A 26,896-nucleotide genomic window follows, 5' to 3' on the forward strand; every position below is an offset into this window, starting at 1 on the left:
GAAAAGGTCCCGTTTTTAACTCTGGAGAAGCTGAATGTTAAGTCTTTTTTTTTTTTTTTAATTGTCAAAACCTGACACGATGTGTTGGTGGCTCCCTGATACTTAAAATCCAGGGAATCAGACTTAGTAATCCATTACCTTTTTATCCAGAGTTACATTCTTCACCTTAAAGGACTATAAAACACACACACACACACACACACACACACACACACACACACACACACACAATGAAAAAAATATACTGCTACATTCTGCAGTGAGATACAGCCCATACGACGCAGAAAACGATGCTTTTGTTGTATTTATTCTGTATTTAAATGGTCAGCAAAGAGCATAAAGTACTAGTGTGTATTTCATTTTTATATTCTTTATTTGGATGGTCAGCAAAGACTGATGCTGAACACATATCCAGTACTGATGCTTATTTTATGCTTACTCTTTATTGTTGTTTGTGTGTAATGTTCAATAAGTAAATTGTTAAATAAAAGTTGTTTTTCACCATATCGGTCGCCTTATTTTTCTACTATAAAATCGTAATCGGTCTCAACAGTCCCGTATCGTTCGGGCTCTATTCAAAAGTGATCATTGATATTGTGTGTTCACAGTTTTGTTCGCTCGTGTTTCCATAGCGATGGCAGAGGCCCACCAGGCGGTGGCGTTCCAGTTCACCATAACCCCGGAAGGGATTGACCTGCAGCTGTCCTACCAGGCCTTGAACCAGATCTACCTGTCCGGAGTCCGATCCTGGAAGAAACGAGTCAGCCGCATGAGGGTGAGGAGCCAGCTGAGTGTCCTTATTTCACGTGAACACTGTCCTTGTTTAGTTCATTTTTTCCCAAAATGAGAAACAAATTTATTCATTTTATTAAAGTTTCTACACCTGTTCTCTAATCGGACCTCCCGATAGTGCGGACGCTAATCAGATTTGATGTCTGGTGATTCGGTTTGAGTCGAGCCGGTCGGTTCGCTGAGGGGAGGTGTGACTTAAACCGAGCGGTTTCATAAAAATAGATCCCGACTGAAGAAAAAAAAGGTTGTTTATATCAGTCAGTGAAGACAGAAAAAGATGCAGCCTAAACTCTGAACAACGAGGAAAGCTGGTGAAAATGTTGGTTCTTAGTTTGCTTTTATGTCTCACTCAGAAACACGGCAGACAAACGTAAGTATTTAGTCTTTTTTTTTCATTTTTATTTAACCGTTGTTTAACCAGGGTGGTCCTCTTGAGATTAATAATCTCTTTCTACAAAGGAGACCCGGCTGAGACAGACAGCAGTTAACAACACCAGCTCTCTGAGTTTTAACTCATCCTGCCACAGAGTCCAGGCTGAGGGTGCAGGAAACCCCAAAAGTCCTTTTGCCAGTTTCTGTCCGAGCGTATTGCATACTCATTTTTTTACTCACATTGAATCGGTAACATGGTGTTATGATGTCACTGTTACCGTTAAATAAGCATCAGTGTAACGCATGTTTTTTTTTAATTAACAGAAGATTTAAGCTGTGAAATAATGTTAGAAAATATTTTGATTCAAACATTTACACTTAGAGCCTCAAATCAAATCAGATTTATTCTCACAAGTGAATAAAAACCTCGGGTTCATCTCAGGATTTTACCGTCTGTTCGCGTGTCAGCTGCAGGTTCTCTGCGTCTGGAGGAGGTGAGTCGGGATGGGGTGTGTGTGTGTGTGTGTGTGTGTGTGTGTGTGTGTGTGTGTGTGTGTGTGTGTGTGTGTGTGTGTGTGTGTGTGTGTGTTCAGAGGCCTCGTTATAGGGTGTAAATTCCCCTCAGTGTAGGTTCGGAGTGAGCAGCCTCTCCTGACACGTGCTGACGTGCATCTGCGGCCCTGCTGGGCCACAAACACGCGGCTGGTCGTGTACGTGCAGCTGAGTGTCTGATTAACAGGTTTCTGTCTTCAGTGATCCAGCCGCCGCGTGCAGGTGAATGCTCAGACGCCGAGCATCGTTCAGACCCACAGAAATATTTGTTTTACAAGTTCAGATTTGACGGTTTACACGTGTGTTGAAGTGTCATGTTTACCTTTTGGGGAATGTACTGTATGTGATGAACTGACACAGCTGTTACAACACACTGGGTTTGAAGAATGTACCCAACATACAGGCTTCCCACGCCCCTGGAAAAACAGGGAAAGTCATGGAATTTGCAAATAGCAATTTCCAGGCCTGGAAAAGTTTTGAAAAACTAAATATACCCTGAAGGTTTAGAAAAGGAATGGAATTTTGGTTTACAAAACTGTATAATAATACATGATGTGCTGTTTTTACAGTTTCTGACTGTGAAACGTGATTTTGGTGATTTTTTAAAAGTAGAAAAAAAACATTTTTCTGAGCGAGGTGTTGGACTGACTGTGATAGGTTGTGTAATTTTGGTGATTTTTAAATCACCAAAATTATCCCGCAGAAACACTGCCCAACACACACACACACATTTTTTTTAATCACCGAAAAAGCCAAATTTTGTAAAGAAAAAAAAGACATTTAAAAACATAAATACATTGCCATTTTTTTCTTTAAAAAATACCAACAATTTTAAAGACAAAAATTGCCTGTTTTTCTTTAAAAGCTGTCAAAAAATATAAGAAAAAACAATCACCAAGAAATTTTACTTAAAAGAAAATCCCCCAATTTTTTCTTCTTTAAAAATCACCAAAAACTTTTGAAAAAAAAAGCCATTTTTTTTCTTCAAATCTGCTATGAAACTGGTCATTTTCGAAAATGAATAATCTTGAAAATTTGCCTAAAAGCCACAGAAATTTACTGGAAAAAAAACTTTACTGAACTGGATATCCCAGTTGTTTTGTCTCCGTGTTCCAGACGGGAAACAATTTTTTACATTTTTTTTTTTTAACTGATGCCTAATATTGTTTCTTCTTTTGTGGTAACAGAACAGCGTGATAAAGGGAGTGTACCCGGCCAGCCCCTCCTCCTGGCTCTTTGTCGTCATAGCGATCCTGGCCACCATGTACATGCGATCGGATCCCAGCATGGGGCTCATCACCAAGATACAGCAACACCTGCCTCTAAGGTACACACACACACACACACACACACACACACACACACACACACACACACACACACTCAAACTCATCATCTTTACCTTCTTAACCCTTTAAAACCTGAGCAAATAAGTGATTTGTTTTTAAAATATTGGGAGAAGGCAATAAGCAATTTAACAAGACATGGCCCGAAAATGAGTTAGAAATTAGTTAAAAGAACAACAACAAAAGAACAATCTGAAAATAAGCACACAAATAAAGAAAATTTAAAAATACACAAACAAGAATTACCTGAAAATTGTGCTGAAAATTAAAAAAAAAAAAAAAATAATAGAACTAAATGATATTAGAAGATAAACAACAAAAAAAATATTTTCTTGAAATTTTCCCCTAGTTAAAAATTTTATAATAATAATAATGATAATAATAATAATGTATTATTCTTATATTATACTATATTATACTAATTATTATTACTGGTGGGGGTCGGGACCCCAGTGCTGGGCATCAGTGGACTGAAGTGTGCAGTGACAGCTGATATCCTGTTTCGTATAATCTCACTGAGGTAGAGAGGTGGGAAATCGCAGTGCGCTTATGAAAACTTGCAGGAAAACCGTCACGTTTCTGTGCGTCGTAGACTGTCACTGTTTGATGTGTTCTTCATCATATCTGCGGTGTCTTCAGCAGATCAGACTCCTCCTCGTGCGCCTCCTTGCTGGCGGTTCACCGGCCGCCGTGGTTTTGTCTGTTTGGTTTTTGGAGCGTCCCGGCGCGGTAGCATGTGTTATCAGTTAAAGTGCAACAGCAAAGAGCAAAACAAACCCGGAGCGTTTTGTGCTCACAGTGCACAAATAAAGCGAACCCCAACATGGAGCATTTCAAATGTTAAACGTTTATGAAGCTCTCACAGCTCAAAGGATTGTGTTTATTAGTCCATGAATGAGTATCTGGGTACAAATTAAAGCCTTTTTAAATTTTTTTAACTGAGAAAACCAGTATTGGTTGATGTGTTGTGGAGAGCGCTGCCTGCTGAGCGACGGCTGCAGTTCAGAGTCCAGTCTGTCGAGTTACGAGCAGAAGGAAGAAAGAGCGACTGATCCAAACAAACGCTTGTTCTCCTCCTCCTCCTCCTCCTCCTCCTCCTGCTCCGCACATTAAACTGAGTCACTGTGTCGGAGCGTGGGCGTGGCACCTGCACATGAACTCTGCCCCACTTCAGCAGCCGTCGATTCACCAACTAACTGTGGCTTTATAGACCGACCACACCGCTGACTCACTGTCCCACACACACACACACACACACACACACACACACACACACACACACACACACACACACACACACACACACACACACACACACACACACACACACACACACACCTGTTAACACTGGTGTCATTCTTGCTGAAATGAGTGGTTGTAAATGTGAAGCAATAACAGAAAAACTGACAGGATGATGGAGGTGATGGAGACTGTAAACAGAGTCTTTAGTGCTGTTTGAGGACACACTGACTGCCGGAAAAGTTTAACCCTTTAAAGTCTGAGAAAACTGGCCTGATTTCTTTAAAAAAATGTTATTAATATTTATGTGTTAGTCATATTGACAGGAATTATTGTTTAATTTTATGCCTGTCAGTTGTGTTAAAAATAAATAACAAGCTACAAAATTAGCAATACATTTGTAAAAAAAAAAAAAAAAAAAAAAATGCAAAAATTACAAACAAACAAGGTTAACAAGACTTGACAAAAAGTGCTTTAAAAATTATATAATTCTGTATGATAATTAAAAATATGTGATTATGATAATCATGTATTTTTTCTCTAGCTTTTTTTCCCTTTTCCCCCCAGACTTTTTTCACTAGATTTAAAAAATCCAATTTTTTTTTTTTAAATCTACTAATTTCTTGCAATTTGTGCAACATTTTTTACCAAGCTGCTCCTGTCTTCTTTCCTGTCATTTTGAATGAAATCACTTCAGTTTGCTCACAATTTAAAGGTGTAAATACTTGTGAAAGGCGCCTGAAAGCAGCACAAAAGGGTTAATTCAGTGTAAAGGGCTGATGAACAGGAACTTTACAGCTGGACATGTGATTTTCCTCGAGATGTATCAATTGTGAAATTCAGGACCGATACCAATGTTTTTATATCGTTGTTTACTTGTTTTTATTGTATCTCTTCCTCATTTTCTGCCAGAAAAACAAAGAAATCTATACTATAAAAAAACTGTTTTAGAGTCATTCACAAATACGAAAAAAAGCACAAAAAAGTGACAGTAAGTGGATATATACACATGCATTTTTCTTTTTTCAGTTCTTCTTCAGAAAACTGTTATTTGATATAAAAGTTGGATAAACAGCCTGCTGACGGTGACATCGACACGCATTATGAGCAGTGAGAAACTGTATTTGTTGCTGTTGAGTTATGGAAATAATTACTTATTATTCATTATCACTAACTTTTACCAAACTGGTTCAAAAGCATGGCCTTCTTGTTTATATGATTATATGAAAGGCTTAAATGTATTGGATTACAGTAGATATAGTATATTTTGATTTAAAAATATCATTCTGCTTGGTTTTCTCTCCTCTGATTTTATGTTTGATTGCTGTTCAATAAAAGTTAAAATGGCAATAAAGTTAAAAAACGTCATCACATTTGGGGCTAAATAATGTCATGTTTTTGTTTTATTTTATTTTTTGTTTTATTTAATTTTTCGTATTTTATTTTATTGAATTTTATTTTACTGTTTGTTTTTTAAATTGTATTTCACTGTGTTTTATTTTATTGTGTTTTTTAAATTGTATTTCATTGTTAACAGTGTGAATGATCGGCCCTCTGCTGGCTGTAATGAAGAACACATTCAGACAGATTATTGGAGGATCTGCAGCGTATGAAATCGGCTCTAATCAAAATGATTTCAGTCAGGTTGAAGAAATATTGTTGACCGCTGCTGTGGCTCTTTGTGCCTCCCTCTGTGCAGCCTCCACGTCTCGCTCAGCGCCCAGGGACAGACGATGCTGTCCGCGCTGGTCTTCAGCACGCTGCTGTGGCTCTCCCTCATCCTGGCGCTCCGCTTCTGCCTGAAACTGCTCCTCTCGTACCACCAGTGGATGTTCGAGCAGCACGGACGGATCTCCAACACCACCAAAGTCTGGGTGGTAAGTCCTGTTTCTGCTCTGTGATGTAGCTCCACCTGGTGGCCGCTGTGAAGGCGTCGTTTTGAGTCCTGAACTGAAAAATGAAAGTTTAGTGGAAGTGCAGCGTGGTCTCTAACACCAGACACAGGATGCTTTAATAAAACCGTCTTATCGTAAACCAGAACAAAAAGTTGAAATTGTAAAAACATGCATGTGGTGTCTGTTATATAAAGTTCAGGGTTCATACGGTCATCGAAAACCTGGAAAAGCCGTTTAATTTGCAAAAAGCAACTTTCAGTCCCTGGAAAAGTTTTGGAAAAGTAAATTTACCATTAAAGTTTTGGAAAAGTCATGGAAACAAACCTCCTAAAAAACACATGGTGCATTCAAGGACTTCTGAAAATTAGAAAAATCCAATGAGAATTTCTGTTTTTCCAGTTTCTGGCTGTGAAAAATGGCGTCATTTTTGGTGGATTTTTTTTTGTTTTTAAGGAAAGAAAAAAAAACCCAACATATTTTTAAAATCACTAAAACATTTACAAGTGTACAATTTTTTAAGATAATATAAAATCACACATTTTTTCTTTAAAAATTGCAAATTTGTTTTTAAAGAAAGAAGTGGCCAATAATAATTTACTTATTTATTTATTTGTTAACGGTAGCAAAATGAACACAGAAACAAAAATTAGAGCCACTTAAAGTTATTTGCCCCTCCTCTAAAGCCAACATAGAAAACATAAGTCTCTCCCCCTGGAAGTCCTGGAAATTAATTAGTAAAAATGTTTATGAACCTTGAAAGTGTCTCTAAATATCTAAAAATGTCTCTGTGTGTCTCAGACTCTGCTGAGGTTGTTGTCCAGCAGGAAGCCTCTTCTGTACAGCTACCAGACGTCTCTGCCTCACCTGCCTGTCCCCACCATCAAAGACACGCTGAGCAGGGTGAGTGCACACGCACACACACGCACGCACACACACACGCACACACACGCACACACACAGAGTCTCTTCCCACATCTTTATTTGCCCCGTCCTCACACACAGGATCTGTCTCTGTGTAAATCAGATATTTTCCCTTTTGGCTTGATTTCTTTCAAAAACATAGGAAGAACGAAATAAGCAGCTCACGAAGAAATGACCCAAAAATTAGCAAGAATTTAGCAAAAACAAAAAAAAAAATTACGTAAAATTTGAACAAAACCACCAAAACAAACTAACAGAAAAAAAACAACTAAAAAACAACAAAAGGAAAGTAAAAAAATGTTAATGATAAAATAAACAAAACAAAAACAAATGAACAACCTTGGAATCATATTACTTGTAAAAATTTTAAGTATACATTTAGGTTAATACATTTTTTTACATAGCTTTTAAAAAATAATTTTAAAAATCTACTAATTTCTTACAATTTGTGGGACATTTCTTGCCAAGTTGCTCATTGCCTATTTCTCCTATAATAAACCCATTGAATAATTTCAAATATAAATTTAGGATAATTAAAAAAAATGTTTTGAGATTTTTCCACAGCTTTAAAAAATAATTTTTAAAATTTCTTGCAATTTGTGGGACATTTCTTGCCAGGTTGCATTTTTCCTTCTATTTTCCAAACAAAATTAACCCAGTCTGCTCAGGGTTTAGAGGTTAAATCTGCAGCTCTGTGTGTCTCTGTCAGTACCTGAAGTCCGTGCGTCCTCTGCTGAGCGATCCGGACTACAAACGGATGACCGAACTGGCCAATCAGTTCGAGTCGAACCTAGGGAACCGGCTGCAGCGCTACCTGAAGCTCAAAGCTCTGTGGGCCACCAACTATGTGAGTGAACTTAATCACACAGCAGCTGACGACATTTCAGCCTCCTCAGCTTTACTGCTGGATTTCTGCACATATCGAATATTTAGCTCCGTCCTGCATTTTGCTCTTCGAGTTACAAATCAAAGCTTAAATTTAAAAGTAGTTCTGTATTTCATAGTGTTTTTGCACATTTTTCATCCTGCTCACAGACTTCTAATAGAAATCCTGCCAACATTTCTAACCTTTAGTAAAATTTTTCAGTCTTCCTGTTGTGATAACTGTGTGTGTGTTGATGCATGTGTCCTAAATGTAGTCCAGATTGTGTATTTGAGTGTAATCAGTGAATTTGCAGCTCAGCTCCTACAATAAGTCTAAAATACACTGTGGAAACTAAATAGTTACATTCAGACTGTTCAGGTCCAAAAATGCTCCATTGAAACCCATTCAAACTGACATTTTTGATCCCACAGCCATCAGAGCAGAAAAACAGGACTTGTATTATTTCTGGGTGTCATTCTGGGCTTTTGACTCTGAATTTGTCATTTTGACTATTTTCCACCTGATGAGGTCATTTTGACCATATTTGGCATATGGAGGAAATACATGCTATTTCCACTAGGTGACCTGTCACAGTCAATGTAGCTGCTGATCACTGACAGGCTGTGATAATCAAAAATAATCTACTTAGCATTTAGTATATTTAAAATAATTCTTTTTTTTAATCATCTAAAAACATAGTGACATCATGACAAGAACCTGTCATTTAAAGGGTTAAAATTCTGTAAAATTAACGAATATTTGATATTTACGATTAGGACTAATGTTAGTTTAAAAAATAAACTCAGTGAAAGCAGAAAATCATATTACTGTGTAATATTTTTTAAGGCTTGATTTTGAAAAGTGTGATATTAATATAAAAAAATATACAATCTTGTCTAAAGTTATGCTATATGGATGAATGCATCATTTTTTTTATTCTTAATTTTTTAAATAATTTTGGCTGCAGACAGTCTGAAAGGGTTAATGTCCTGATGTGTCCAGGTGAGCGACTGGTGGGAGGAGTACATCTACCTGAGGAGTCGCGGGCCCATCATGGTCAACAGTAACTACTATGGCATGGTAACAAACGGCCTTTTTTACCGTGTTACAGAGAGAAAAGTTGTGTTAAGATATTTGGGACAAAGTTGACCTTGAATTTGACTGTTTGTACGTCGTCTCATGAATCTTCCCGTCTCACCTTCACTCTCTCCTCTGGTTGATCACAGTTGGATCATTTTACTCTTCCTCCATCTGTTCTTCTGTCTTTAAAAGCACAAATCTTCACTTTTTGGTTTTTAATTCTTTTGTCCTGTTTGTTCTCCAGGACTTTCTGTATGTGACCCCGACCCCGGTGCAGGCGGCCCGGGCAGGAAACACCATCACCGCCCTGCTGCTCTACCGCCGCAAGGTCAACCGGGAGGAACTCAAACCGGTCAGAATCTGTATATAATCTAAATAATCTGTGAGTTAGATTATAGAATACTATTGTATGGATGTACATCTACACATTTCAGCAGCTCTTCGGACTGTTTAAATTGTCTTTTTGTGATTTATTGAGAATAAATCTGATTTTAAGACAATTACACACAAAAGAAAACATACATTTTTTTCAATTTCTGACAATATATCCCCCTAAATCCTACACACTGGAACTTTAAGGGAATAAATAAAATAAATGAACAAAAAGAAATGATACAGTGATTTTGAGAATCGATGCAGTTTTTCAACACATAATATTGATACCTGACTGCTAACCAGCGTTATTAAGGAAAACACTCAGCTGTTCTGAGGATGTGGTCTGCATGATGTGTTTTTACAAACGTCTTCTGTGGAAAATACTGTAAATAAACACTGTGGACGTCACAATAAACAGTAAAGCTGAATATTCGATGTGTGTGTTTCAGAGTCGAGTTCCAGGCACCGTCATCCCTCTGTGCGCCGCTCAGTGTGAGAGGATGTTCAACACGACACGCACACCGGGACTCGAGACAGGTAACGCACGCACGCACGCACGCACGCACGCACGCACACACAACACTATTATTAATATTATTATTATGTATTGCAGAATAATCAGGGTTTGGAAGACAATGAAAAATACAGGAAAGTAATGAAATTTTCAAAGATTTATTTTTTTAAGAAAACATGAATACATTTAAGAAAAGATAGATTCATGTTTTCATAAAAAACACCAAAAGTTAAAAAAAAAACAACATTTTTTTATATCAGAAAAAAAAGCATTTCCGTTTCTTTAACAATGTCCAAAATTTTTTACAAAAAAGAAAAATTTGTTTGTAAGGCATTTTTTTCCTTAAAAATCAGCAGTAAAATAAATACAAAACAGCAAATTAAAGTCGAAGGTCGCTCACCTTAGTCCAAAAACAAAAAGTAAAAAGAAAAATTCTCTCCCTGGTACCTAAAAAAAAAAAAAAAAAAAAAAAAAATGACGTGTCCTCCTTTTTGCACCACTATAAATACCAAACAGTCCCATTTTTTAAAAATATACCTTTAAAAAAAGCTATTATATAATAAATAAATAAAGAATCAATCAGTTTCAGAGAATGTATGATCTTTAAAATCTGCCTCAAAGTCATGGAAATGACCTGGATATTTGTTTGTAAAAATATGTATGAACCCTGACTAATAATAATAATAATAATAGCAATAATAATTATAATAACGACTTTATTTACATAGCACCTTTTAAAAAATGACAAAAAATACAAGATGCAGGACTCAAAATGTCACTATAAATAATACAAAAAGGCCAAAAAAAGTGACAATAATAAGGAAATAAAGTAAATAAAACCTAAAATAAATAAATAAAGAAGAAGAATCCTCCTGTGGTCCACAGATGTGCTCCAGCACTGGCAGGACAGTGAGTTTGTGGCGGTGTACCACAGGGGGCGCTTCTTCCGCCTGTGGGTTTACCGCGCCGGCCGGCTGCTGAGCCCCCGAGAGATCGAGCACCAGATCCAGAAGATCCTGGACGACCCTTCGCCCCCGCAGCCCGGAGAGGAGAAACTGGGAGCGCTGACGGCGGGAGACAGGTAGGAACAGTCCAGAATGTCTTTGTTTTTTTTGAAAATAGTCGCGTGTGTGTGTGTGTGTGTGTGTGTGTGTGTGCTGCGACTAACGTTTAGTTTCATGATTAATCGTTCAGTCAGTAAGATGTGAAAAATGGTCATCGCAATTTCCAAAGTGACTTCTTTTGTCCGACCAACAGTTTAAAACCTCAAGAATTGTCTTCTAATTAAGAAAATAAAATCAGCAAATTCTCACAGTAACCCTTTAAATCCTGAGCAAATTGGCTTGATTTCTTTCAAAAACATGGTAAGAAGGCAAAAAGCAACGGTGGAAGACTTCACCCAAAAACTAGTAAGTTAGTAAAATAAATTTACCTGAAAAAAAAAGACTTAAAAATATGTTATTGTGGGCATTATAAACATAGTTTTTCATAAGCTTTTTTATTCCTTTCTTTTAATTTGTCAAACTTTTGGTTCAAAGGTTCAAATACTTGTGAAAGGCGTCTGAAAGCAGTAATAGAAAAGTGATGTCGCTCCAGGTTTCAAATGGTTAAAGAAGCTGGAACCAACCAATATTTGATATTTATTAGAGGACGAGGGGGTTCAAAGTTAAAAGTCGAAGGCAAAATCCTGGAGTTGAAAAAAGCTGCATTTTTTCCCTGTTTTAGTGCATGCTGGTTAGTTTGTGTAAACGGCTTAATTTAAAATTTTAAATTACATCCAGAATAAGAGGATTTTCATGAAAAATCTTTTTTTTTAATAGTGTAGTGAACTTATTATTTTCAGTGTGAGTATAGTCTAGTGTTTGGGGGAAAAATCAATACAACAAAGTATTGCAATATTTTGTGTGGCACAATTGTACCGTTACCCAGATTAAAAAAAACATATAACTTATTAGTTTTGCAAGTACAAATTAAACTTTTTTTTGCCTGGTAGAACAATGAAATTAATTTCTTTTCAGTCCACTAGATACATTTTGATGCTAGAAAAAAAATATTTAAGTGGGGAAAAAATGAATTTGAAATGACAAAAATGTCATACTTTGATTAAAGTATCGTGATAATATTGTATCTTTTTTCCTTTGGGGATTCCCACATCTGGTTTCCTCCCAGAATTTCGCCATCGGTGCATCCTGAGTTTTATTTATAAAATTACAGAAGTAAAACAGATGTATTTTTTCATTTTTCGAGAAGCTGAGAAGCAAAAAAGCAAAAAAAGCAAAAGGAAAAGGTAATACTGTTTTTTTTTTTTTTTTTAAGTCGTGTGTGTGTGTGTGTGTGTGTGTGTGTGTGTGTGTGTGGTGACTGTGTGTGTTATATTAATGTGGTGTGTATTGTATTAGTGTGTAGCTCTGGAGTGTACATATGACTGATGATCACTGGGAGGCAGCAGAGCATTATATTTTTCTTTAACATAATTTAAAATATTTAATTTTGATTATTATTTGTTTTTGCCCCAGCTTTTTAATTTATTTTTCCCCCGAACATTTTTCCGTATCTTCCCAGTATTTCACAATCGGTGCATCCTGAGTTTTATTTATAAAATTACAGAAGTAAAACAGATGTATTTTTTCATTTTCGAGAAGTTTAGAAGCTAAAAAAATAATAAAGTTGTAGTCCTGTTTTACTGTTTTTTTGGATACTTGTGGGTAGTGTGTGTGTGTGTGTGTGTGTGTGTGTGTGTGTGTGTGTGTGTGTGTGTGTGTGTGTGTGTGTGTGTGGTGACTGTGTGTGTTATATTAATGTGGTGTGTATTGTATTAGTGTGTAGCTCTGGAGTGTACATATGACTGATGATCACTGGGAGGCAGCAGAGTACAAATACCCAGACACACACACACACACACACACACACACGCACACACGCGCGCACACACACACACACACACACACACACACACACACACACACACACCTCCACAGCCTCATGTTCGTACTCTGCAGTTTATTGCAGATGGTTGATGTTGTAATCCGTGTACTTTATCTAATCCCCAGATTAGCTTCACAAATAAAAGAGGAGCCGAGATCAAAGATCAGCTGCGTAGTTTGATGCTGACGGAGAGTCACAGCAGGAGCCAGGAAGTTTAAATCAGAAAAAACATCTGGCAGTCCTACATACATGGTTATGCGTTTTAAAAGTCATCACGTTAACGTACTCCGTATGTTCTCGCTCAGACGGCGCTCAGCTTTTTCACTCCAAACGCTGTAGTTTTTTCTCGGGGATATTTTGGAAAAAGAAAAGAATATTTTGCTTTTTCGACTGTTCGACTCTTTCAGTCTGTGAGGGATCAGCTTACACAAGAAAAATTAAGTAATAATAATAATAATAAGACGAAGGATAAGAAAAGAATAATTTAAAAAGTAGTAATACTAATTTCTGATCATTTTAATAATTATACATATATGTTTCCCTAAATTATTATTAATTTTTAGAATGTTTCTCTCTTTTTTTCTGGTCAGCTTTTACTTTCTTTTTTTTCCAGTTTGCAGGATGTTTTGTGCCAAGTTGCCGATTGCCTTTTTAAATAATAATAATAAATTTGTTTTTATAGCATATTTAAAAAACCAACATTACAAAGTGCTTTACACAGAAAACCACAGAAGACAGGAACAAAGAAAACACAGAAAAAAAGGTAAAAAGCAAAAAAATACAAAAGAAAAGAAAAAAAAGGTTGAATTTAAAGTAAAAACAGAGCAGTGCAAGACTCAAATGCAATTTAAAAAATGATAGGAATGCATTTTGATAAAAATAAGTCTTCAGAAATGATTTAAAAGAAAATAGTGACCCGGAGATCCTCAGGCAGATCATCCCACAACAGACACAGTTATTATTATTATGTTATTATTTCTGCATGTCGCTGTTTGTATCTGTTGTACTGTTAAAAAAACTGGGTCAGAAGAAAAGAACACAAACGAGGGCAGATAGCAGACGAGTGAGAAATCAGGAAGAAATAGAGGAAGAAAAAGGGAGAAAACTGGTGTCAAAAATAGACTGAGTGAGTTGTTTCTGTGAGTGGGAGAGGGAAAGCAGGGTGTGTGTGTGTGTGTGTGTGTGTGTGTGTGTGTGTGTGTGTGTGTGTGTGTGTGTGTGTGTGTGTGTGTGTGTGTGTGTGTGTGTGTGTGTGTGTGTGTGTGTATGTATTCTGAGCCTGAGTGTGTTTGTGCTGACGATCAGGAGCGATAAGAGAGCAGGTTCCCTTTCCCGAGAGCAACACATGAAACACAAACACACACTGTTACTGTTACCGCTTCCTGCGGCCGCTTCCCATTGCTCTGATTTCTTCATACGTGACGAGATGACGTCAAACATGAATGTGATCTGTGACGCAGACCGTCAGAGCGGCCGACACCGAGTCTGTTTTCAGTCAGACTGCAGGTGTAATAACAGATCAATCACACAAATGAAACGATGCCAACGGGAAGCGATAAACTCTGGAATGTGTGGTAACGTTGGAAACACATGAAGCATTTTGATTTTTAACCCTCTGAAACCTGAATCAATGCCACTTTTCTGGAGCTGCGCTCAGATGCATTTCACAAATATTTAAACTAAGCAGATTGGTTTAATTTCATAGGAAAAAAGGCAAGAATTGACCCACAGATTGAAAGAAATGAGCAGGTTTAGAAAATTATTAAAAAATAAGACAGAAAACTATATTCATAATTATTATAATTATATATTGACAAGTATGTTACAAAATCAATAGTATTTTAAAACACTTTTTTCAGATTACTTGTTTCCTTTCTCTTAAAAAAAATAAATTTTTTTATCTTTTTATTGATTTTTTGGTGGGTGTTTTTTTGCTAATTTTCAGGTAATTTACTCATTTTTTGCAAAATTCCCAGTCATTTCAAATTAGGGAACGGTTAAACCTCAGCAAAGGATATTCAAAAATCACAACTTACCTAAACAGAAAAAAGACACACGTGCAGCGTCAGGAGGTAACATATAAATTACTCCTCATTTCACCTTCATGACTCAGCCCTTTCTCGTTGATAGCAGTGCTTTCAAAGCGAGCAACAGGTTGTTTTTTTTTTTTTAGGAAAACCTAGAAAAGTCATTGAATTTCACAATCACATTTTCCAAGCCTGGAAAAGTAATAGTGCTAATGAAATTTTCTGTAGCTGACGACGTAACGACGTAATATGCGTCAGTGAGTGACAGCGTTTTGTTGTATTCATTTGTTCATCAGAAAAGTTTCGTCATTTTCTCCCCTCGTTCTGTCTCTCCCTTCGTGTCTGCCCACTTGACAAATAATAAAATGAATAGCTCTTTAAGCACTTTTGGCTGAAGGAAGGGGCATTCAACTTTAAATGGCTTTGCAATATTATTGTCTATTTGCAATATTTCAGGCCTTCTTACCGTAGTGTCTTCCTCGTGAGATGAAAACTTAACTCTGAAAACACGACAAAGTGAGAATGGAGTGAAACCAGCTCCCTCTTGAAAAAAAGCCAAAAATGCTGATGCTGATAGAGTTCAGTTACGTCAGATTAATCCTCTAAAAACATCTGCAGTTTCCTCTTTAATGAACTTCCTGCACTCTGAGACTGTCTGTTGCCTAATGTTTTATTGTTTTTTTTTACTGAGCACTTGTGATTTGTTACACTTCTGTGTGTGTGTGTGTGTGTGTGTGTGTGTGTGTGTGTGTGTGTGTGTGTGTGTGCGCGTGTGTGCGCGTGAGTGTGCATGTGCATGTTTTGTTCCGATGAAAAAGGAAATTGGTCATGAGTCTAATGTTCAGGGTTCCCAAAGTCATGTAAAACCTGGAAAAGTCATGGAATTAGTAAAAATCCCTAAAGGTTTTGGAAAAGTCATGGAATTAGTAAAAATCCCTAAAGGTTTTGGAAAAGTCATGGAATTTTGTTGTAATAAAATCAATATTTACAGTAATCTTCTGGACCTAGTTGTCCATAACGTTGAGGTGCTTTTAGGTGTTTTTTCTTCCTTTTAAAACTTTTTTTTTTATTATAATTTTGAATTTTAGGGGGTGTTTTATCTATTTTTGATGTTGAAGTTTTTGTGTTTGTGTTTTTACAATTTTTTTTATAAGCATAATAAAGATGAAGGAGGAGGGGGCCACGAACACATCCTTGTGGTACTCCAGACATTTTGGCTGTTTCTTGAGATTCATGATTGTTGGTAATTTATTTGTTCACCTTAAACAGTGTTTAAGTTCATAAAATAGACATAAGGCCACTGATTTTCATTACAGTAAAGTAAAAAATAGGGATGAAAAGAAAAATGTACTGCATTATAAACAAGAAAGAGCAATGAAAGAAATGTTTTGCATCCTTGCAAAGTCCTGGAAAAGTTTTGAAATTTTGTCCATGAAAATGTGTGGGGAGCCTGAATGTTGAACTGTGCGTGCGTCACCTCTCTCCCAGAGTTCCCTGGTCCCAGATGAGGAAGCAGTACTTCAGCTCTGGCATCAACAAGCGATCCCTGGATATCATCGAGAGGGCGGCTTTCTTTGTCACTTTGGACAATGAAGAGCAGGGCATGAGGGGAGACGACCCGGCGGGAAATTTGGACCGCTACGCCAAGTCGCTGCTCCACGGGAAATGTTATGACAGGTGAGCAGGACACACCCCTGCGGCAGCACACAGTCATTCGTTATCTTCGACTGCAGCTGCTTTTTTATTTAATTTTTTTAAAAATTTTTTTTATTTTTATTTTTATTGTTATTTTTATTTTTGTCCTACAACTTTATTCAACCATATTTGTCAAGTAAACAAGAACACAAACATACATGAGAGCACAGATCATTTCTACTGAGATTATAATAATCATCAGTGATGGAAAATAATAAGTAAATAAATAATAATAATAAAAGAAAATAATAATAATAATCATAATATAGATACACAAGTAAATGAAAAAAGAGGCAAACAAAAACAATACATATTAATATCAAATCGGGAGGGTTATTATTAGTTTATCTTTTATTTCTTAAATTCTTTGCTGTTTTTTGTTAATAAAAGTAACATTTTCTCATCTCCATCTCCTCTCGTCCTTCAGGTGGTTTGATAAATCCTTCTCCATCGTGATCTACAAGAACGGGAAGAGCGGACTGAACGCGGAGCACTCCTGGGCCGATGCCCCCACCGTGGCTCACCTTTGGGAGGTGTGTGTGTGTGTGTGTGTGTGTGTGTTCATGGGCTTTTGTTGGTCTCACGTGTGTGTTTGATTACGAGCGTCACATTCTGTTTGTCTGAAGAGAGTGAAACTGTGCGCAGTGAGAGAGTCATTTCCGAGAAAATGCTGATTGTAGAAGAAATACTTAGAGAGAAAGAAAGCAGCACAGACGATGATGAAGCTGCTGCCGTCGCCGCAGCTGCTGAGCATCCAATTACTGGTGCTGCAGCACAGCGCGGCGCGTCATGTGACTAACAAACAACATCTCGGTGTCTTTAGGCCACAGTATATGCAGTATAGATATCAATAGTTTTACATTTGGTGGAAAATAACATGTTTATTTAGCGCTTTGGTGCGTGTGATCATACCAGTGCAATCAGCCCGGTAAACGCTATCTGGATTAAGAGCACACGCAGGTCGTATGAGGCATTTTTAAGGGGCTTTAATTTTGAAAATCCACCTCAGAACGTCCTGGACAACACTCTACAGCCATTTTTAACCTTAGTGGTTTGATTTCTTTCAAAAACATACTAAAAAAGGCAACAAAAAAAGGGAAAATGTATAAGATAAAAAGAAAAAAGCGAAGGAAAAAGTATATTTTTAATTATCATTAAAAATGTATAAACTTAGTATATTTCAACGTATGTTACACAATTACAGTATTTTTTCCAGGTTATTTTTTGTGTTTTTTAAACTTTCTTTTTATTTCTTTGTTTCTCTTTTTTAACTTTTTCTTTTTTTGGCTTATTTTTGGGTTATTTTCTTTAACATTTTTGCATTTTTTTGCAAATTTTTGGGCTGTTTCTTAAGCTGCTTATTGCCTTCTTCCAATGTCTTTTGAGAAGTTTTCCAATTATCTCAGGTTTCAAAGGGTTAAAAAAACAGAAGAAAAATTCAGCTGCTGTTTGAAAATGTTCAGTTTAGTATCATGGTTACTAAAAAATACAAGGTTGCAAAAAAAAAAGCCAAAAGTGATTCTTGGTTTGCGGCCTGTGAATGGCTTTAAGAAGTTCGTCTGCACTTTGTGACACGAGTCGGCCTCAGTCGTCGAGCTGAGTCGTTTCCTGTGACGCCATAATCCACACAAAGATCCCTCTGAAAGATAAATGTTTGTTCAACACCTGACAGCTGCCCTGCAAATGCTGCGATTATCCGTATTCTTCTCTCCGATTCATTTTCAGTAATGAAAAAATGCAGCTGAGTGAGACGGCGATTCTCTCGCAGCAGCAGGATCAAATGTCATAAATGTTTGATATGTGATGCAGAGAGCCGAGGCGTCGGGGGTCTGCAGAGCCTTTGGAGGAAGATGACTCATTTCCTCGAGTAGATTTGGGATGTGTTCGGTGCTGATGGTATGAGTGCAGAGATAAGATCTAAAGGCTGCCATGTTGGCTGCTGAGTGCTGTGAGACTGTTTGCAATATAAGCGTTATTATCTCCCCCGCTGAGCTCTTTGGTCGAGACAGAAGTGGAATTTTCCTACATTACCAATGAACTTTACATTTTCCAGCGAAAGTGAGAAAATGTAAGCAGAAAATGTCTAAAAAACGTCTAAAATAAGCTTTGAGCTGTAGAAACTCTGCCACATGAAAACAAGCACATACACAGAATGTGATTCTGAATTTTTACTTTTTTGAATCACAAGTACAGACAAGACAAGACATGCAGAGTTATTTCGACTCATGCGGGCGCAGGTTGTACGTGCTCGCCGGTCGTCTGTGGTCTTTGTGGTGCGTTCGCGCGCAGCACAGACGACGTGATAAGACACATCAGTCGGAACGAGGTCTTTGATGTCCGTCTTTGAACACTAACGCATGTAAACATACGTGAAAATGAGCAGAAGTGGAGTCCTTTAAGAGCGTTTTGTTTTCTGTGTGTTCACGTGATGCTTTCCCTCCGGCAGTACACTCTGGCCACAGACGCCTTCCAGCTGGGATACACCGAGGACGGACACTGTAAAGGCGATGTGGACCGCTCACTGCCTCACCCCCAGAGACTGGCCTGGGACATCCCCTCACAGGTACACACACCCTGAGACACTGTCTGTGTTTAACCCCTTAGGGCCCGCTTTAATAACACACACACTCGTATCGCTCAGCGCACAAAATGCACTTTTCAGAATCAAGCCTTAAAAAACATTTTACCTATTTTCTACTTTCCTTGAGTGGTTTTTTTAACCAACAACAGTCCTAATTATAAATGTCATATTCTCATTAATTTTTAAGAATTTTAACCCTGTAAACTCCAGGTTTTGGTCATGGTGCCACTATGTTTTTAGATGAAAAAAACCAACATAAATGATGATGATCACAGCCTAGGTTATGTCAATGATCAGCAGCAACATTGATTTTTATACATTCATTTTTGGTGCAGTGTCAAATACTCACACTCACGCCGCTCTGCACACAAAATGTGCTTTTCAAAATCAAGCCTTAAAAATATTTTACATTGATATAATTTTCTGCTTTCATTGGGTTATTTTTTTTAACCAAAACTCCTAATCATAAATATCAAATATTCATTAATTTTCAGAATATTAACCCTTTAAAATCCAGGTTTTTATCTTGATGCCACTATGTTTTAGATTAAAAATCTAATCTTGCTGATGACTGCCTGGGAACATCACAATGATTAGCAGCAACAGTGATTGTGACGGGTCACCTACTTCCTGCTAGAGCATGTATTGTCTCCATATGCCAAATATGGTAAAGAATGATGTCATCAGGCAGGAAGTCGTTGTTATGCTTTGATGGCTGTGGGATCAAAAATGTCAAACATGTACAAACAGCCCCTGAGGGCTCTGTGTCCTCTTAGTCACTCAGGACCAGACAAACCGCTCATGTTCAGCTGTCATTGTATCGTCGTCGTATGCAAATCTCGCTCTCTTTCCTGAGCCTGCCGGTAAGAGCGGGAACACGTTCGAAGGCTGCAAGTGCTGTTCAGTGTGACATGAAGATCATGCAGAGTTATTCCCAGCTGACCTGCCCGTACGAACCACTTCAGATTCATCGTCACGTTACCGAGAAGAAAGAAAAACAGTGCAAGACAGAGTAAGAGGAAAATCAGCCTAATGTCTTTTAATAACATTGGAAGAACATGAACAATAAAACAAAATAAATTCCAAAAAAGCAAGAAATTAGTCAAAAAAATACAAGAAAATTACCTGAAAATAAGCACAAAATAAACAAACAATAAAGGAGTAAAAAATAAATTAAACAACAAGTAAACAAGAAAATGTGTAAAAGATAATTCAGTAAAATAAATATGTACAATATACTTATTTTTTTCTAAATCTCCCAATCCCTTGCAATTTGGGGACATCTTTGAAAGAAATCAAACCAATTTGCTCTGGATTCAAGGGTTTAAATACTTGTGAAAGGCATCAGAACAACTCAAGAAAAGTGACGTTGATGCTGGTTTCAAAGGGTTAATCATCACGGATTTATCATGAACATATAGTTGAATTTCCCACTGGATAAACGTTAGAAAAAATATATACTGTCAGTTACAGTTCATCTTAATGAAATGTATTGTGTTAAAGTGCCAGAAAGAAATAAAATGATCATATTTTTAGCTCCTGGGTGAGAAAACAAAACGCTGTTTGCTCCTCTGGAGGAGGACGATGTGACCGCATCCTGCACAGACAACCACGACACATCACACACGCAGGTTTGCAGGTTCAGGTTTCAGAAAACCACGCAAAAGAAAAAAGCCCCGTGAAGTTAAAAAGGCTACAGTTAAAAAACAACCAGTATTAATCACAGACGAGGTTTTATTTCAGTTTTACTCTCTGTTTCATTGGCGGTATCATTTTGGAGAGTTTGAAGAGAAAGAAAATTACCTAAAATTAACCAAACAACAAAAGGAAAATTAAAAAACAAAACCAGGAAATAACCCGAAAAGCAGTCCTTAGATATAATAATAAACATGATATTAAAAATAATAATAAGAAGAAGAATTTCTGATCATTTCAATAATTATACACACAGATTTATTGGTATTTTTCTTTAGTTATTTGAAAAACTTCTAATGATTCTCTCTCTTTAAGCTTTTTTTTAGGTCATTTTCTGGCCACCTTTAACTTTTTTTAATGCATATTGTGGGACATTTTTTCAAAGCTGCTGATTGTCTTTTCTCTCTTGTTTTTGAAAGAAATCATCCAAATTGCTTAATATTTCGAAGATTTAAATAGTTAAGAAACTCAAACTGCTGTTCAACCAGGTTTCAAAGAGTTAAACACTAATGATTATTCTCACTGTTGATTAATCTATTGGTTATTTTCTTGATTAACCATTTGTTGTTTGGTCTATAAATTATTATAAAATGGTGAAAAATGTCCATCAGTGTCTCCAAAAGCCTGAGATGACGTCCTCAACAGTCTTGTTTTGTCCTTAACCCTCAAAGATATTCAGTTTACTGTCACAGAGGAGGAAAGAAACCCACAAAACATTCATGTTTAAGCAGCTAGAATCAAAGAATTTGGACTTTTCCTTTTTTGAAAGCAAACTTAAAGCAGAAAAAAACGTTTTTTGTTAGCATTTCACCTAATTACAACACATGGCAACGAGAATCTATGTGCTTATGTTTCTAGTGCAAAAAGAAACAGCTTGGAGTTCCTCTTTGAGGCGGGATGCTGCTCGATCTTTCTTTATAATTAAATCGTTATGAGCCTCTTGATGCCTGACGACATGTAACAAATATTAAAAATGTTAGTTTCAGTTTTACTGTGTGAGCTGACAGAGGCTCGAGGGAATGAAGAAACAACTGAAGGATTTGGCTTCAAGATAAACAAAAAGTTAAATGAGAAGTGCAGGTGTCCATAACGAGATCAGGTTTAAAGATAACAGGCTGAGTCAATATTCCACTTCAACCTTTGACATTTTTACAGTCTGACAATCCAGCAGCCTCAAAGTGACTCAGAGGAACAATTTACATCACTGATGCTCAACTTACAGCCCAAGGCCCAAATCTGGTCCCTGAGAGGGTGCCACGTGGCCCCAAACTGGATTCTGATTCAGAATAAAAATAATTAAATTCACACTGGGAATTGTTTTTGTACTTTTAGTATACGTAAAGTGGCAGAGTTGTTATGTTTTCCAAAAAAAGTGCCAGTAGTGGATCCCCCACACCCCCCCACAGAGGTCCTCAGACCCTAACGTCCTGAAATCTTAAATGTCCTAAAATCTGAGTAATGTCCTCAAAATCATAGAAAAGTCTTAAAAATGTCCAAAAATCAAATAAATGCCCTGAAATCCTAAAAATGTCCTAAAACTTAAAAATGTACTTAAATCTGAGAAATGTCCTATCATTCTAGAAATGTCCTAAAGTCCTGGTCTTATGTGTGGGGCCCCTGGCCTCCTGTCATTTTACTGAAGTGGCCCATAAGCAGAACAGGTTCAGTGTGGCTGATTTACAGGTTTGGTTTTTGGTTTTTCCTCTTTTCCATCGCTGTCCTGTCTTTGACCTCAAGGTTACTTTTTGGCCGAACCTAGTGTCTTATTGTTTTTCCTCCAGAACGTCTCACCCCCCTCTGACATCCTGCCTCCCTGAGTGTTTACATTCTCGACAAACTTTCATGAGCCATGTTCACAAATACAGGAAACCTCTGCCAATGTTTCCAAAATCTTACTGAGGAGGTGTCATTATCACGCAGTGTTCCCCTCTATTATTACTCCCCTCTATATTTGTTTATTGGTGAAATTCCACACATAACATGCAAACAATGAACACTGAACAGAACCTCCCCAAAAATCAGTGAAATTTGAATTAATAGAATAAACACTGTTTAGCCCCAGCATGTGATGATTTTTTTCAGCTAATGACTTAATTCCACTTAAACCTTTTTAAGTAGTAATCAGACATAAAACGAGAGGAGAGAAATGCAATCTACTGTAATCCAGTACAGATACAATATATTAAAAACCGTTTTTATTTAACTCCACCGGCAGTTTTTTAAGGCCAGTTAGTGTTGGTGGTGTAATATAATCACCTCTGATGTTTTACACTTCAGGGGGTTCCTGGTTGTGATCCCCAAGTTATCAGATCAACTCAAATCTAAACAAAAAAAACAGCTTAAAAAACAATTTAATTAAGTCAAATTAAAAAAATTAAAAAAGCAAATTAAATTAAATAAAAAAATAGATTAAAAAAATATTACATGCAATCTACTGTAATCCAGAACGGTTAACCTACAATATAATCGTTTTCTCCGCAGGCAGTTTTTGAGGCTGGTTGGTATTTGACAGGAGCGTCAAACCTTTGAACCAGTTTGGTAAAAAAGTGACTTCTTCCACAACTCAGCAGTGACAAATTATTATGAGCAGTCACAGATGTGTTTGTCACAGAAATTTGAATATTGTTACACTCAGCTGCAGCTCATTGTGAAAGCATGAAACTGGGGGGGTTAAATTCCTCTGAGTTATTTGGCGTGTAGGAACAGATGTCGTGACAGAGGATGAGTCTGTCAGCCGGAGGGAAAACATGGTATGAAATTATCCTGATAGTTCAAAGACAAAGACTGTGGGACCACTGGGCGGAGGGAGGCGCACAGTATTTTTCGTATTCTGCAGTTGAAGGAGACCACCTGTGCTGGCGTGCCGTGACTCGGCAGGGATTTGCTTCTTTATTACAACTCGGTGATCCGATGTGTCTTTAACTGAAGGCGGTTCGTCTTTAGAGGGGATATTTAAAAGCAGCATGCACGGCTAAAGTCCCCTGTTAGTTCGCTGCGAGTTTTTACTAGGGCTGTCAAAGTAATGTCTTAATTTGAATTCATTTAAAGAACCGAAACACGGCGACCACTTTGAAATCTTTGAAATCTTAGCCGGAGAGCCGGAGAGCCGTGAGTTTGCTTCCAGCTCACAGTGGACGAATCCTCACGGTTAAAAGTGGTGTCGGCTTAAACGTCTTAAATATCGGCCGATAATATCGGTCGGCCGATACTCAAAATGTGCTCAACCAAACAGTCGATCTGGCAGTTAAAGGGTTAAAGCCCTAGAAACAAGGTATTCAGAACGTTCTGAAGAGAGATTACCTTTGCATACGTTCACCTCATTATTAGAAACTTTGGACACGCTAAATATGAACATCAGACTTTATAACTTTATTTGTTTACTTTTATATATTTGTGACAGAAAATACGGAAAACTATAATCTCTCCCCTTCGGTAAATGATAAAGCTGAAACTGATAAACCATTAACGAATGACCCAAGTTTACAACCTCATCCTGTGTTTTTGTCCCTCGTGGTCCAACGAGTCTTACATTTTCCTTTCACTCTCATCACGAACAGAAAAGTGAAAATGCTCCAAAGAGCGATGCAAGCTTTCAGCTATTTCAGCTGCAAACACAAACGTTTAATTGTTCATTTGGAGCAGAAACTCACCCGACAGTTATTTTTTTTCAGTGATTGCAGGTTGCAGATCAGTGATAGTAGATGTCAATAAGTGATGTGAACTAAACAAACTCTGCTCTGATCTGGCGAGCTGAGAGGTGGTTTCCTGTGGCAAAAGTCCCGTGGTTCTTGCTGTCAAGTTATTCAGCGTGGGCTCCGCTGAGGGGAGAGGCCGGGATTTTCCCTTTAACTGCCTGAGCGCCGGGTTGGTTTTATAATGTGGCTACCGAAGCACACGGAAGAGGAACCTGTCAGGAGGAACGTCTGTTGAGGCGTGCATTAGGGAGACCTTTAAATGACGCCAGTTTCATCTTGAGTCACAGTCTATTAATTGCTTTCTGTTTAATTTTCCCCTCATTATTTTGCAGTGAATGGAATATTTTAAACATTAATAATAATGAGCAGTGTTAAACCTGCAGAGAAGTGCACGTGTGTTCAGTGCCTGCATGCCTGCATGTGTTTAAAGTAGGGCTGTCATCTCTTTGCAGACAAACTCCTGCACACTGTCTGACTTTCATAATAAATCAAGTTATTGCAACATTTCAGTGACTAAACCTCAGACAGAGACCCGGTTTTCCTGTTTAACGTCTAGTTACCGAATTGTTGCAATAAATTGATTCATTTGCAAGTTAGACAGTAATAATAGTAATCATAACTTTATTTATATAGCGCCTTTAAAAACAGGTGTTTACAAAGTGTTTAATCAGACAAAGCGAGGGCGGGAACTCCAGGAATAATAAATAAACATCAAAAAACATGCCAAACAGAGAAAGGTCTCGAAAAAAATGGAGCCGTAGCCCAAAAGGAAAAACCTTTAGTGAGTTATTGAAAAAAAAGCAGGTGCTGCCACACCAGCTGCTCCTGTTCTGTTTTGTTAGAGGGGAACCTCTAAGCTTTAAGACCAAAGTAAACACCCTACAGATGTTGAGCGACACTGACAAATGTCTTTTCTTGTAAAATGTCGGTATCATGAGTCGTCCTCCATGGGAAAATCTTCTCTCTGTGGCATCGCGAACACAGACCTGCACATTCCAGTATACGTCAGCGGCTCAGCCACGGGCTCCAGATTTCTCCGTAATCATTACTTCAGAGTTAATTGGCACATATTGAATTTTATTTCACAAAATGTGAACACATGGGCTCGTGGCACGATGAAATAAAATATATTGCAAATATAAATGGCAATTACCTAAAACGTATTAAATATATAGCACTGCAACAAAAAAGTGCATATTGTGACGTAAAAACACTGCAAAGGCACAGCATGTTAATAAGCCCCATAATACCAAGAACAGGGCAATAAAATAGTTTCTCTGCTGGGAAAAAAAAAACAGGTTGACATGATAAATGAGGCCCTTAACCCTTAGGGACTGTTTGACACATTTTACGTGCTTTTCATACTTCCTTTTATTGATAATTCTGACTGTTATCATGCATATGGCATAAATTTAGTCCAGACTGTGTATTCTTGTTGAGTCAGTGAATTTCCAGCTCAGCTCCTACGATAAGTCTAAAATACACTGTGGAAAGTAAACAGTTTCATTCAGACTGTTAAGGTCAAAAAATGCTCCATTGAAACCCACGAAAACTGCATGTAGACTTTTTTTTTTCATTTAAAAACATAGTGGCATCATGACAAAAACCTGGCATTTAAAGGGTAGAAATTCTGAAAATTAATATTTGATAGTTATGATTAGGACTGATGTTGGGGGGGAAAACCAGCGTCGACATATCTCCGAGGCTCGTCTCATATATATTTTTTTAAAGCTTGATTTTGAAATGGAGTGTATGTAATATAAAAGCGGGCCCTCAAGGTTAATCCATACTGTAGGTCTGTAGGTATGTTTTTACAAACTTGGCATTCATGAGTCACACATACTGTATGAATGAAAGTGTATTTTTCCTGATGCACCCCTGTATTAACTGTACTTTAGCTGCTACACGTCCTTAATTGCACTTTGTGCTTTGATTCATGACAATTACAGCTGCATTTTCTCTAAGTAGTGCTTTATTTTACTGATCCGAATACACATGGAGTTTAAGTTTACAGTTTATTGGACAGAATTTTGGCAACCTGCCACAAAAGCAGGCGGTCGATACTGTGAAGCAGAGTTTTTTTTTTTTGAAGTGTGACAATGTGCTTCCCTCTCGGGGCAAAATTCCTCAGTTAATGTCTGCTGAATCAGCCGCTGGCAGCTCTAGTCTGAAGTGTAATCATGCATGTACCGACAGTTATTATTACTGGGTTACTGTGATGATAAAGAAAAGTTAAAAATGTGATGATTCAGAGGCAAGTTCTGCAGTTATTATTAGCTTCCTTTTTCATGATTTTTGTGCCGATTTATAGACATTTAGTTGCTGCG

At 37.4% G+C, this 26,896-nt stretch overlaps 1 protein-coding gene across 1 annotated transcript in view; it reads left to right on the forward strand.

The window, feature by feature from the left end:
* The window catches only part of cpt1a2b (carnitine palmitoyltransferase 1A2b), a 43,427-nt gene that overhangs the window by 4,845 nt on the left and 11,686 nt on the right, over positions 1-26,896 (forward strand). The window contains exons 2-13 of the mRNA XM_042505752.1: positions 633-775; positions 2,904-3,043; positions 6,001-6,178; positions 6,995-7,096; positions 7,827-7,964; positions 8,985-9,062; positions 9,307-9,414; positions 9,887-9,974; positions 10,837-11,032; positions 16,392-16,580; positions 17,026-17,131; positions 19,045-19,161. Coding sequence (XP_042361686.1) covers positions 635-775; positions 2,904-3,043; positions 6,001-6,178; positions 6,995-7,096; positions 7,827-7,964; positions 8,985-9,062; positions 9,307-9,414; positions 9,887-9,974; positions 10,837-11,032; positions 16,392-16,580; positions 17,026-17,131; positions 19,045-19,161 — 1,581 coding nt within the window. The 5' untranslated portion in view covers positions 633-634. The remainder of the gene's footprint in view (positions 1-632; positions 776-2,903; positions 3,044-6,000; positions 6,179-6,994; positions 7,097-7,826; positions 7,965-8,984; positions 9,063-9,306; positions 9,415-9,886; positions 9,975-10,836; positions 11,033-16,391; positions 16,581-17,025; positions 17,132-19,044; positions 19,162-26,896) is intronic.

Source organism: Plectropomus leopardus, chromosome 17 (assembly GCF_008729295.1).
Source record: "Plectropomus leopardus isolate mb chromosome 17, YSFRI_Pleo_2.0, whole genome shotgun sequence".
NCBI classification, from domain to species: Eukaryota; Metazoa; Chordata; class Actinopteri; order Perciformes; family Serranidae; genus Plectropomus; species Plectropomus leopardus.